General features: G+C 34.9%; 1 protein-coding gene across 1 annotated transcript; it reads left to right on the forward strand.

Moving 5' to 3' along the window:
• The first annotated feature begins 159 nt into the window (after window positions 1-159).
• LOC131951008 (twinkle mtDNA helicase) lies at window positions 160-8,936 on the forward strand. Its single transcript, XM_059313253.1, has 15 exons — window positions 160-309; window positions 1,298-1,575; window positions 2,081-2,204; window positions 2,383-2,470; window positions 2,830-2,980; window positions 3,480-3,649; window positions 4,402-4,558; window positions 4,703-4,824; window positions 4,998-5,169; window positions 5,327-5,461; window positions 5,773-5,846; window positions 6,398-6,512; window positions 7,084-7,272; window positions 7,900-8,028; window positions 8,445-8,936. The coding sequence occupies exons 2-15, from the start codon at window positions 1,441-1,443 to the stop codon at window positions 8,628-8,630; spliced, it is 1,947 nt and encodes a 648-aa protein (XP_059169236.1). The 5' UTR covers window positions 160-309; window positions 1,298-1,440; the 3' UTR covers window positions 8,631-8,936.
• Window positions 8,937-11,212: the final 2,276 nt, after the last annotated feature.

Here is an 11,212-nt window from a genome sequence, read left to right on the forward strand (position 1 = left end):
GCTTTTACAACTAGATCTAGATCTATACTTTTAAAATACGTTTATTTAGCCCCCATTTATTTTAGTTTCGTTTGATTTAAAATCTTGCGAAATAATAATATAACTTTGAAAATCTAAGGGAAATCACTACAATAATTTTTCTTCACGTAAAGCGAGCGAAATTTTGCTGTAACCTTTTACAAACTGCACGCTTCGTCAACAAAATTAAAAACAATCGCCTTTCTGGTGTTGAACTTGGTTTACGAGGATAATAACAGAATAGAGAGATAATTCGTAGATTTTTGTGACTCTCACTATGCAAAACCACAGGTTTATAGTATTCTAAAGCAAATAAACACGCAACATTTTTGTTTTATAATGCTTGTCACTACTTAGAATCTAGATTCTAGATCTAGATCTAGATCTAGTACTTAGTCACGCAAGTGTGACTGCGCAGTAAAAGTTAAAAGTTTAGTTAAAATTAGATTAGAATAGTTTAGTAATAGTATACTAAGTGTAGACCTAACTTTTTAAATTACTTTACTTTAGAACTCACATTGAATTAAACTATTAAATGATGCAACTAGACATTGATGCAATCAGAATAACTTTTCATTCAAGAAGTTTATTAATAAAAAAACAACAACACAACAATAACCTAGATCTAGAATTAGAATCTACTTTTGTTTAACTTAGTTTAAAGTTTAGTACTTAGATCTAGATCTAGTCTAGTAACTACTAAGTTTGTAGTACTACTACTACTAACTAGTAGTACTACTACTTTAAAAACTTTACTACTAACTTCTAGACCTAACTAAGGCCTAATAATAATAATAGTCCTAATAGTAATACTATATTAAAGAAATGGATAATATTTAGAATCGACCCATTGAATCCCGGACAGATCTATGTTCAAACTTACTTTACAAAGTTTAGTTTACAGTTACAATACAGTACTTTACTTTACAGTTCACTTTAGTCTTTAACTTTACACTGATGACTGAAATTAATAATTTTGAGTTGACCCTTTGTATCCCTAGCAGAACAAACCTCTAGCTAGTGTGGCCTTTACCAGCCTTGTTGAGTTGAGTTAAATATAATAATAATTATAAACTGAAGACAATAAAATAGGTCAGGTCACATACCACACACACAGTGTTCACTGGTGTTTGTGACGGTGGGGTCTAAATTATTACTACAGATCCTGCATTATTATTTTTACTAGGCCTACCTGCAGTATTTATAAATGCTTGTGGCCTATAGAAAACTATAGATAAATATCATATCATTTCGCACACATGATTTTTTTTTTTTTCAGGACACCTTTTGGGTCTATGAAATGTTTATGATGGCAAACATAGACTTATTATAATCATAATGGAGATAGAAAAATTATGAGAACTCTGAAACAGTCTGTGATACATAAGAATTGTAGAAACAATTTTAAAATATTCATTTACAATGGAAGTAATGCATTCAAAGTTTAGGAACATTTCCAAATATTGTTCGTCTATGACATGGTGCAAACAGAGATGGCGTTCCTTTACAAAAGAAGCAGAGAATAGTAACAATGTATCCTCAAGCCTTGTGCAGCAGGTGAGATGTAAAAAAAACTGCTAACTTTTTTTATTTAACCTCGTATGTACATTGTATTGTTTTATTTTCCATAATTTAGTCTGCTAGAGAAATTAAAAGTTTATTGAATCTAGCTCATGTTACAATTTGAGTTTGTCACTTGTGGTCTCTGTCCCAAACATTTCAGGTGTTATATTGTTAGTTTTCTATTAGAAATGAAGGTAAATTATTAGGATGCTTGGAACAACATGAACATGATTTTACACGACAAAGTATCTGCAAACAAAGTTTGTTGAAAAAGTGTTGTTCGAAATTTGCCAGGTTTATGAGATAATTAACTAAAGTTAATTGTTAAATAATATTGCTGATCAAGCAAAGTTTGTTTTAAAAATTGCTTTTTAACATTTGACAAAAAATGTGATGTGCTTGCTACTTTCCACAGAGATGACTTCAAAAGGTAATGTAAAGTTTCTTTGAGTAATACTTTGAAGGCTCATATATGATGTGCACAAATTTTAATCGCTAGGTGCTCCTAGATTTAAAGATGAAAGTTGAACAAGGCCACACATCCCTCATCACTCAGTGTCCCAAGATCTCAAAGACTTCACCTGCCAGTAAAACTGACAACCTGTTCATAAACAATATCTCAGGTAACTTCTTTTTGCTGCAACTGTAGCCTAGTGTTAGCCAACTTACAAATGTATCATAATAACTACTGTAAGAACAAATTGACATTCCATGCTGTATATAATGTGAAAAAGTTTTGTCCATATCACTTACTCTACCTGTAATGAGTCTGACAACATTATTTCTGCGTTACTTCTCCAGGGCATTTTGTGTGTGAACACTGCAACAAGCAGGGGTTATGGGCTGATCTACAAGACAACCTCCTCCAGCTCAAGACACAAAAAAGGAAGTAAGTTCTTTACTGTCACAATTACTAGTCTTACTTTGTTGTTAGGCCTTTTCCCAGATGCCATATCACAAGTCCTAAATTTTAGTACAAGTAAAATCTTTTTATAAAATATAACTCCGTTTTAAATATATTTAAAGACCTTTTAAAAAAACAGTAAGGTATTAAAACATACACAAATGTTTATTTGATAAAAGTCTGTTAAAAATTGCGTCAATTTAAGTGTTTGCCCAATTTGTTTTTCTAGATTGAGCTAAAGAAACTTAACAAGTCTAGATGTTTGTCTCCGCTTATCATCCTTTGATTTTGTGACCTTTTTTGAAGATCAACATCTAATTGTGTATTTTTGTCATCTCTTGAAGATCAACATTTGATTGTTTTAAAGACCTAGAGACTGTCAAGCCTTACGTTGCTGAAGCTACACAGGCCAAAGACAGCTGGCAAAACACACAACTATTTGGTTCATTAGATCAGAACCTGGCAGCCAAGCTGCTGGAAACTTTTAATCTAGAGGTTTGTAATTCAATTATTAAATAGATCGGAGCATTAGATAGAGGTTTGTAATAAAATTATTAAATAGATCGGAGGATCCACATGGTAGAGCACACATAAATGTTGGAGCCTGTTCTAGAATTTGAGTCCGTAGGTCATCCTTGTGTCCACCCAGCACTGATGAGTACCTGGCTCACGGAAATTAAAGACTTATGTACATAGTGCTGACCACATAAGCACTTTACATGACACAATATAAAATAGATGTACTCTACTACACCTACCCTAAGAACTATCAGAACTTACATGGTACTTAAAATTTTATTTAATGTTTAAGTCAAATATAAAAAAAATGTGATTGCTTTTTTTCATCAGCCTAGAGACGTATTACTCTTGTAAAACTGAATGCTTTGTATAACTTAGTATAAGCTATGCTTAGTAGTTAAAGTAGTGTAAAATTTATACCTATGTACTGTTAACATACAAAACTGACATACTGTTCTCAAACGAATTATTTCAGAACCTCAGTGTCTCTACCCTGGATAAATATAACGTCAGATGTGACCCCAAGAATGAATATGTGTTGCTTCCTTATATGGTCAACAACACATTGACTGGCTTTAAAAAACTCTCACTCCATAGCCACACTGATGAGGAGCAGACAAGTGTAAGAGAAAGCTATACCCCAAGGTAAGTAGCTTGATCAGGACTAGGATTTCATGTGCTCTGAACATAACTAAAAATTAAACACAGTTTTTAGGTTTTAAAAATGAAATTTTTTGATCGTAATACTGTTTGATTCAATCTTTCCTTATTAATTCAGAGCCTACACATTTTAAATATATGTAAAAATTTGAAATAATTTGTTAAAAATAAATCACACTCTTACTTTATATCAGCTTACATTGCTAGGTACTAAATTTAATGTCGTCCTTTTTGCTCAACTTATTAAAGATTATAGTTGCTATTTCTTCATGCATACATTTAGGTGATGTTAGTTGCTTTTCATTTTGCATGTTTATTTTTGGCAGTTTAAACAGTACCAAACTGGCTCTTTGACTTAATATCTCATTTTAAATGCGCAGTACTAAAAGCTGTTAATTTGATTAAACTGTTAACTGTATCACACTTTACATTTGTAGGACAGGGCCAGTTAGCTTATTTGATTAAACTGTTAACTGTATCAGACTTTATATTTGTAGGACAGGGCCAGTTAGCTTATTTGATTAAACTGTTAACTGTATCAGACTTTATATTTGTAGGACAGGGCCAGTTAGCTTATTTGATTAAACTGTTAACTGTATCAGACTTTATATTTGTAGGACAGGGCCAGTTAGCTTATTTGATTAAACTGTTAACTGTATCAGACTTTATATTTGTAGGACAGGGCCAGTTAGCTTATTTGATTAAACTGTTAACTGTATCAGACTTTATATTTGTAGGACAGGGCCAGTTAGCTTATTTGGGCTGGATATAGTCCCAGCGGCTGCTACGGAGGTCATCTTGACCAGCACAGAGTTTGATGCCATGGCGGTGTACCAAGAGACAAAAAAGCCTGCGATATCTTTACCCAGAGGTTATAGTTCACTACCCCAAGAGGTAAGGGGCTGTTTGCAGGCTCAGTTGTTTCACTCAAACTTCCATGGTTACCATTCAAATTTCAGTTCTGTCATAAATTAATTACTAGATGGTGTTGATTGGATTGCTGTTAAACTACTAATCTGTTTTTATCCTGTGATCCAGGCGTTGCCAAGTCTAGAAAGGTTTAAGACAGTTGTCTTGTGGTTTGGGGATGATGTACGAGCCTGGGAGATGGCGAAACTTTTTTCTAAAAAATTGAACAGTAAAAGATGTCATATCATCAGGTTAGACAAGTTTCATTTTTCAGTGAACTCGAATTTGTTATGGTATTTATTTAGATAATTTTTAAATTTAATTTTGAAATCTAGAAACCTAAGGAAATCTGGTTCCTCCATATAACTATAGTATGATTAAAACATGAGCACAAACTACAGCCTGTAATTTGACCGTCGTCTAGGCCTAGTGTGGAAGAGCCAGGGCCAGCAACTGCGCTAACCCAGGGGCTAAAACTCTCCAATGTTTTAAACAAGGCCCGGCCAATCAGCCATGACTCCATTGTGAACTTCGCACAGCTCCGCCAGGAGGTCTGGTCTCAGATGATCCACTCTGAGCAGGTCGCAGGGGTCAAGGTAACTGTCCAATAAGTGTGGCGTGTTCTGTGTACTGGCGTGTGTACACATGAGACTCTCAGTGTGTGTTGTATGTTTGGTTTGTGTGTATTCTGTTTATGTTATGTTTTCTTAAGTTTGTGTTTAGTTTCAAGTATTTTTACCACATTTTTGACAGTGGAAAAGATATCCTCTACTGAACAAACTCCTCAAGGGCCATAGAAGAGGGGAGCTAACTGTCTTCACTGGTCCAACTGGCTCAGGAAAGACAACTTTTATTAGTGACTACTCTCTGGATCTCTGCATACAAGGGGTGAGTTTGACCAACATTTAGAGGTTGATAACTTTCTTAAGTATATTATTACATTTAGTGCTGAAACTATTGGTACTTGCAACATTAAAAAAATCCTTTATCCAGACACCAATCAGGTATAACATGACTAAGTAAACTGATGCCACCACATGACCAAGTATTACATGACTAAGTAAACTGATGCCACGGGTATTACATGACCAAGTATTACATGACCAAGTATTACATGACTAAGTATTACATGACTAAGTAAACTGATGCCACCAATCACCTATGTATAAATGAGTTGTTCCCCCCCCCCCCCCCCCCAGGTGAACACGCTGTGGGGAAGTTTTGAAATCAACAACGCCAGGCTGGCCAAGACCATGCTGACACAGTTTGCTCTGTAAGTCTTAGCACATCAAACTTAGCACCTTACCAGTCTTAACACACCACCAATATTAGCACATCACCAATCTTAGCACATCAAACTTAGCACCTTACCAGTCTTAGCACCTTACCAATCTTAGCACATCACCAGTCTTAGCACATCACCAGTCTTAGCACAACACCAATCTTAGCACAACACCAGTCTTACCACAACACCTGTCTAAACACAACTCTTGGCACACCACTAATCTGCTATGAACTAGCAGTTTCTTGTATTAGTTATTTGAATAGCTGTAGACCCCCAACAACCATTGTGGTTGGAGAAAACAGTGGCTTGCCATTTTTAACCAATACAGACTGTGTGGACAGTGAATGGCCGGCCATCTTTTGTACACTAGACCTCAGTGCCCTTTGTGTTAATGATCTTCTCAATGTCCAGGTCATTCCTTAAAAGATGATAAATTTCATTTGATACTAGGATCACTTTGAGACTGGAAACTATTTTTTTAACATACACCTACATTTTTTATGCTAATACAAGTTTTTATGTTTATCACTTATGGTCAGTAAAAACCTGTCCAAGAATTTGGAACTCTTTGACCACTACGCTGACCAGTTCCAGACCCTACCTATGTATTTTATGACTTTTCATGGCCAAGAAAGTGTTAAGAAAGTCATTGATGTAAGTCATCTTAGATATCTTCTATCTAGGGAATATTTAAAAACTAGATGGTTACAAATTTTTGATCAAGTAGAGTTAATATTTCAATTACCTTGACATAAGAGGAGATAGTGTGGCCAGCACCATGCCTAGCTGTTTTGTTTCCCTAATAGAGTTAGGTACCCATTATAGCTGGGTGTACTCAGGGATTCCTACAGATTTGAGACCAGGATTTGAACTCGTGACCCTCTGGCTAGCAGCCGTAAGCTTTATTAACACACACAAAATAATATTGTTCCATGGTAAACATTCTTCTTTTGTCTGTGGTAGTCTTTATTTAAAACAATTCTTTTCTTTCTATTCCCTTTATGGTTCAGTTGAAAAGGCTACTTTTGTTGAAAAATTTTTATTTATTTTACCCAGAAAATATAATAAAATACATTAAATTTCAGCAGCAAAAATTTCTATGCACAGAGATTAAAAGATCAGATTAAGCATGTAATTATAAAGCTAAAGTAACCAAATCCTGCAAGATTACCTCTCATGTACTTAGCTGCCTGCAGATACTTAGGTTTTTGTTTTAACTGTCCAGGCAATGTCACATGCTGTCTATGTCCATGACATTGGACACGTCATCTTGGACAACCTCCAGTTCATGATGGGAGTCTCAGGATCAGAGTGGACTGACCGTTTCCTCAAGCAGGACCTGATGATTTCGGCACTTCGCAAGTTTGCCACCAACATGAACTGTCATGTGACACTTGTCATTCACCCCAGGAAGGTGAGTTTACAGGCTCAGTGGTCATCATCTTTTTAATATAGGGGACAGGTTAGTCATAGGCTCAGTGGTTCTTATCATTTTAATATAGGGGACATGCTTGTCACTGTCCCAGTGGTCCTCATCTTTTTAATATAGGGGACAGGTTAGTCTCAGTGGTTCTAATCATTATAATATTGGGGAGATTTTAGTTACATGCTCAGTGGTTCTTATCATTTTAATATAGGGGACGGAGTGGTCTAGCGGTAGAGAGCTGGACTGCTAACCCGTAAGTCTCGAGTTCGAATCCCGGTTCAAATCAGTAGACCGTCCCTGAGTCCACCCAACTCTGATGGGTACCTAACTCACGTTAGGGAAAGTAAAGGCGGCTGGGCATAGTGCTGACCACACTATTTCTTCATATGCCGAGGTCACAGAAACAAGTGAATTCTACTTCACTTGCCCCATAGACCGTCAGGTTTGAAAGGGAAACTTTACTTTTAGTTACAGGCTCAGTGGTTCTTATCATTTTAATATAAGGACATGCTAGTAAATGGAATACTTCCTTCAAAACATGAAAATAATTCCTATCTGAAAGAGTCAAGTTTAGATGTGTTGGTTACTACAATGTTTTTTAAAAAAATCCTTCAGGAGAAGGAAACAGAAGATCTAACAACAGCCTCTGTGTTTGGGTCTGCCAAAGCCACACAGGAAGCCGACAATGTTCTGATTCTTCAAGACAAAAGATTAACTTCAGTCAGGGGGAAAAAATACCTTCAGGTTTTGTAGAATATTTTTTTACAAGCTATAGTAAATTTTTAGCTGATTGTTATAACATTTTTTACTTCATTTTTATAACTGTTTAGTGGGAGCCTTACAACAGTTTGATAAAGTCTAACATTTTATGGTTTGGGTTACTGTTAACTCAAGCACATGGTCACTGTTTAATGCATGTGTTGAAAGTAAAGTGTGCTTTTACTGCAGTTGAGTTCAGCACTGCTCCAGCTTTGTGTAATTTCTCTGGGTAGAAGAGCCCAAGTTTTAGAAATGTAAATGTTGTTTTCATTGATCACTGATAGGGTTTTAAGTTTCTATCAAAAATATTTTTCATTTCAAATTATTTAAGAAAAATTCTCCAGATTTTAAAATTAAGCTATAACATGCATATTGACATTTAAATTGTGATCTCTCTCCAGATCACAAAAAACAGATTTGACGGAGAACTTGGCATCATGTTGCTCAAGTTTGACAAGGATTCTCTCAGCTTTGCCATGAAAGAGAAAGAAAAAACTAAAAAAGCTGACGGTGAGGAGGAGGGGGAGGAGACCCAGGAGCAGAAGGTGGAGGGGACCCAGGAGCAGAAGGTGGAGGATGAACTTTGACCCAGGATGTACAACAAATAGTTGTTTACATTCTTTACTGAAGAAGAGCATTTATGAAGCAGCTGGTCTAATCAGTTTAATAATGTTGGCTGTTAAATTTAGTTTGTTGAGTCAAGCCTTACAATTATCAGAATACAAAATTTGTTTTGAATCCTGCATTAAAAATATGATCAGCATTTGTATTTTGCATAGAATTGAATAGTAAGCATTTGAAAAGTACAGCATTTACTGGATGTGTCCTAGGGATTGTTCCAGCAGTATTATATGTGTGTGTATGGATGAGCGAAGTATGAATAATTTTTTATATGGTTGTACATATAAATAATATAAATAATATATATATAAATATATATATAATAAATTTATGTTTATTTCTTATTATTGCTTTGATTTTGAATCCATGAATGTGTTTAACAATCATGCAAATAGCATGTATAATTCAAAGTTTGTTAAAAAAAAGGCATGCCACAGATTCAATGTTTAAGTTCTTAGTTCTGTGTGATGATACAGTTCCTGTTAGTTTCTTAAACACCTAGCTGGAAACATTCATATGCCTTGTTTGCATTGGTGGCAGTGATTTTACTCTTGGAATAAAAATTCACGTCTTCAACACAATGGAGCAGAGATATGGAATAGACCAGACACAAGTTAAAAATACAGCTATTTAATAAACTCTTGCCGTGGAGAGCTCCTTTGAATCTATTGGCCTCACACCATCATGAGTGAGGTACTGGGGCTACAGACAACTAACTGCCAGCTGATGAAGGGATCCTCCTGTGAAAATGGGGATAGACCGTCGTTGACCCCCCCCCCCCCCCCCACCACCTGCCTGTCTATGCGTTTCTCTCGCTCTCCACTGTTAAAAAATATATTTGGTGGCCATTGAAAAAGTCGGAGCCCTGAACTCTAGTTAGTGAATCCGACACTAAATCCAGGCCAAAATCGCGGAGAATTTGGCGATGTGTGACTGTAACATGACCAAAATTTTTTTAACAGTCTCTCCTACACTGTAGTCGCCAATATCGCATTTCCTGCAAGGTATAGCAGGAGCTCATCATCTAGCATGTTTATGTTGAAAAAGTTGGAGTGATCATTTTTCAGTTATAGGTAAATTCTCATTTTATTAATAGTATTTGCATGGTATTTAGATGTGCTGACGAACGGACGGACAGCGACATAAAGATATAAAGGGGAAGTAACGTAGGTGGGTTTGATCAGCGGGTGGGTCGGTCTTTCAGTCGGTTACTCGGCGGTCGGTGTAGGTGTATATGTTGGTGTATATGTAGGTACAGCTGCAGGCGTAGTTCAGCAAACCACCTAGAGTTTTTCTCTAATTTTTGCATGTGATTCCGCTTTGAATTTAAAGGAAATAATTTATAAAGCAGATTTGTGGTCAAAGGGGAATAATCATACAATTATTTCACTTTGTAGTTTGGCCGAGGTTACCTCGCTTAAATTTTTTTAAAGAGATATTTGAAATAAAAAGTAATAAATACAAATATCTGTATTAATTATTATGCAGTTAACATGCAGTTAAATGATTATTTTATAGAGCAAAAGTATGGTCAAAGGGGAGTAAACATGAAACTATTTCACTTTGTAGTCTAACCAAGACTACCTTACTTAAATATTTTTTTAGTGATTTTGAAATTGATATTAATAAATAAAAATATTACTATTTATTAGCATAAAGTTAACAAAAATATAAGATTGTCACATGGTTTTAAATTTTGTAATAAGTAATTTGAGAAATTTAACTTTACCCCCACCCCCCCCCCCAAAAAAACAACCTTATTTTTAAGCGAGACAACCTTGGCCAAACTAAATGGTGAATCATTTTCATGGTTGTTTCCCTTTGACTATAAATTTTATATATTTTTTGAAACATCAAAATTCAAAGGAGAATACCATAGGCTCATTGTAAGTAGTTTCATAAAGATTTATATAAAGAACATTTCAAATACTATCTCATATTTTAGTCATTGTTAAAGCTTTAAAACGAAGAATTTTCCCCAATAAAGGTATCATCTACAAAATACGTCGCGCATTGGCAATAAAAAAATAAATAAAGCTGCACCTGTAACAACATTACCACTAAATGACGTTACACCTCAAGCAATGAGCTACCCCCCCCCCCCCCACCCCCCAACCCAACTAACCCATCAAAATAACTGTTTTTGATAGTTAAATTACACTTTACTAAAGAATTACGATAACGTTTTTCTTAATTAGGGGCCTAATTAAGAAATCTTAATTGTTTGTCAAAAATACAAGAAAGATAGTCATCTTTTTACTAAACCATCGTGAATATGTGTATGAACTATCCGCTTTGAGTTGTAAATTAATTTATTGATCAAATGTATGGTCAAAGGGAAATAAACATGAAATTATTTTACTGTGTAGTTTAGCCGAGGTTATCTCGCTTAAATAATTTTAAATGAACTTGAAATTAAGCCTTTTATGTATTTATAAAATAAACAAAAATATGAAATTAATATTTGTAATCTCGTCAAAATGTATGAAGTATTTGTTTAATTTATGCAACTTTAACAACAACAACAAAAAAATAAATAAATAAAAAA

The sequence above is a fragment of the Physella acuta genome, unplaced genomic scaffold (genome assembly GCF_028476545.2).
Source record: "Physella acuta isolate Inbredline_101_S28 unplaced genomic scaffold, ASM2847654v3 ptg000794l, whole genome shotgun sequence".
In the NCBI taxonomy this organism is placed as follows: Eukaryota; Metazoa; Mollusca; class Gastropoda; family Physidae; genus Physella; species Physella acuta.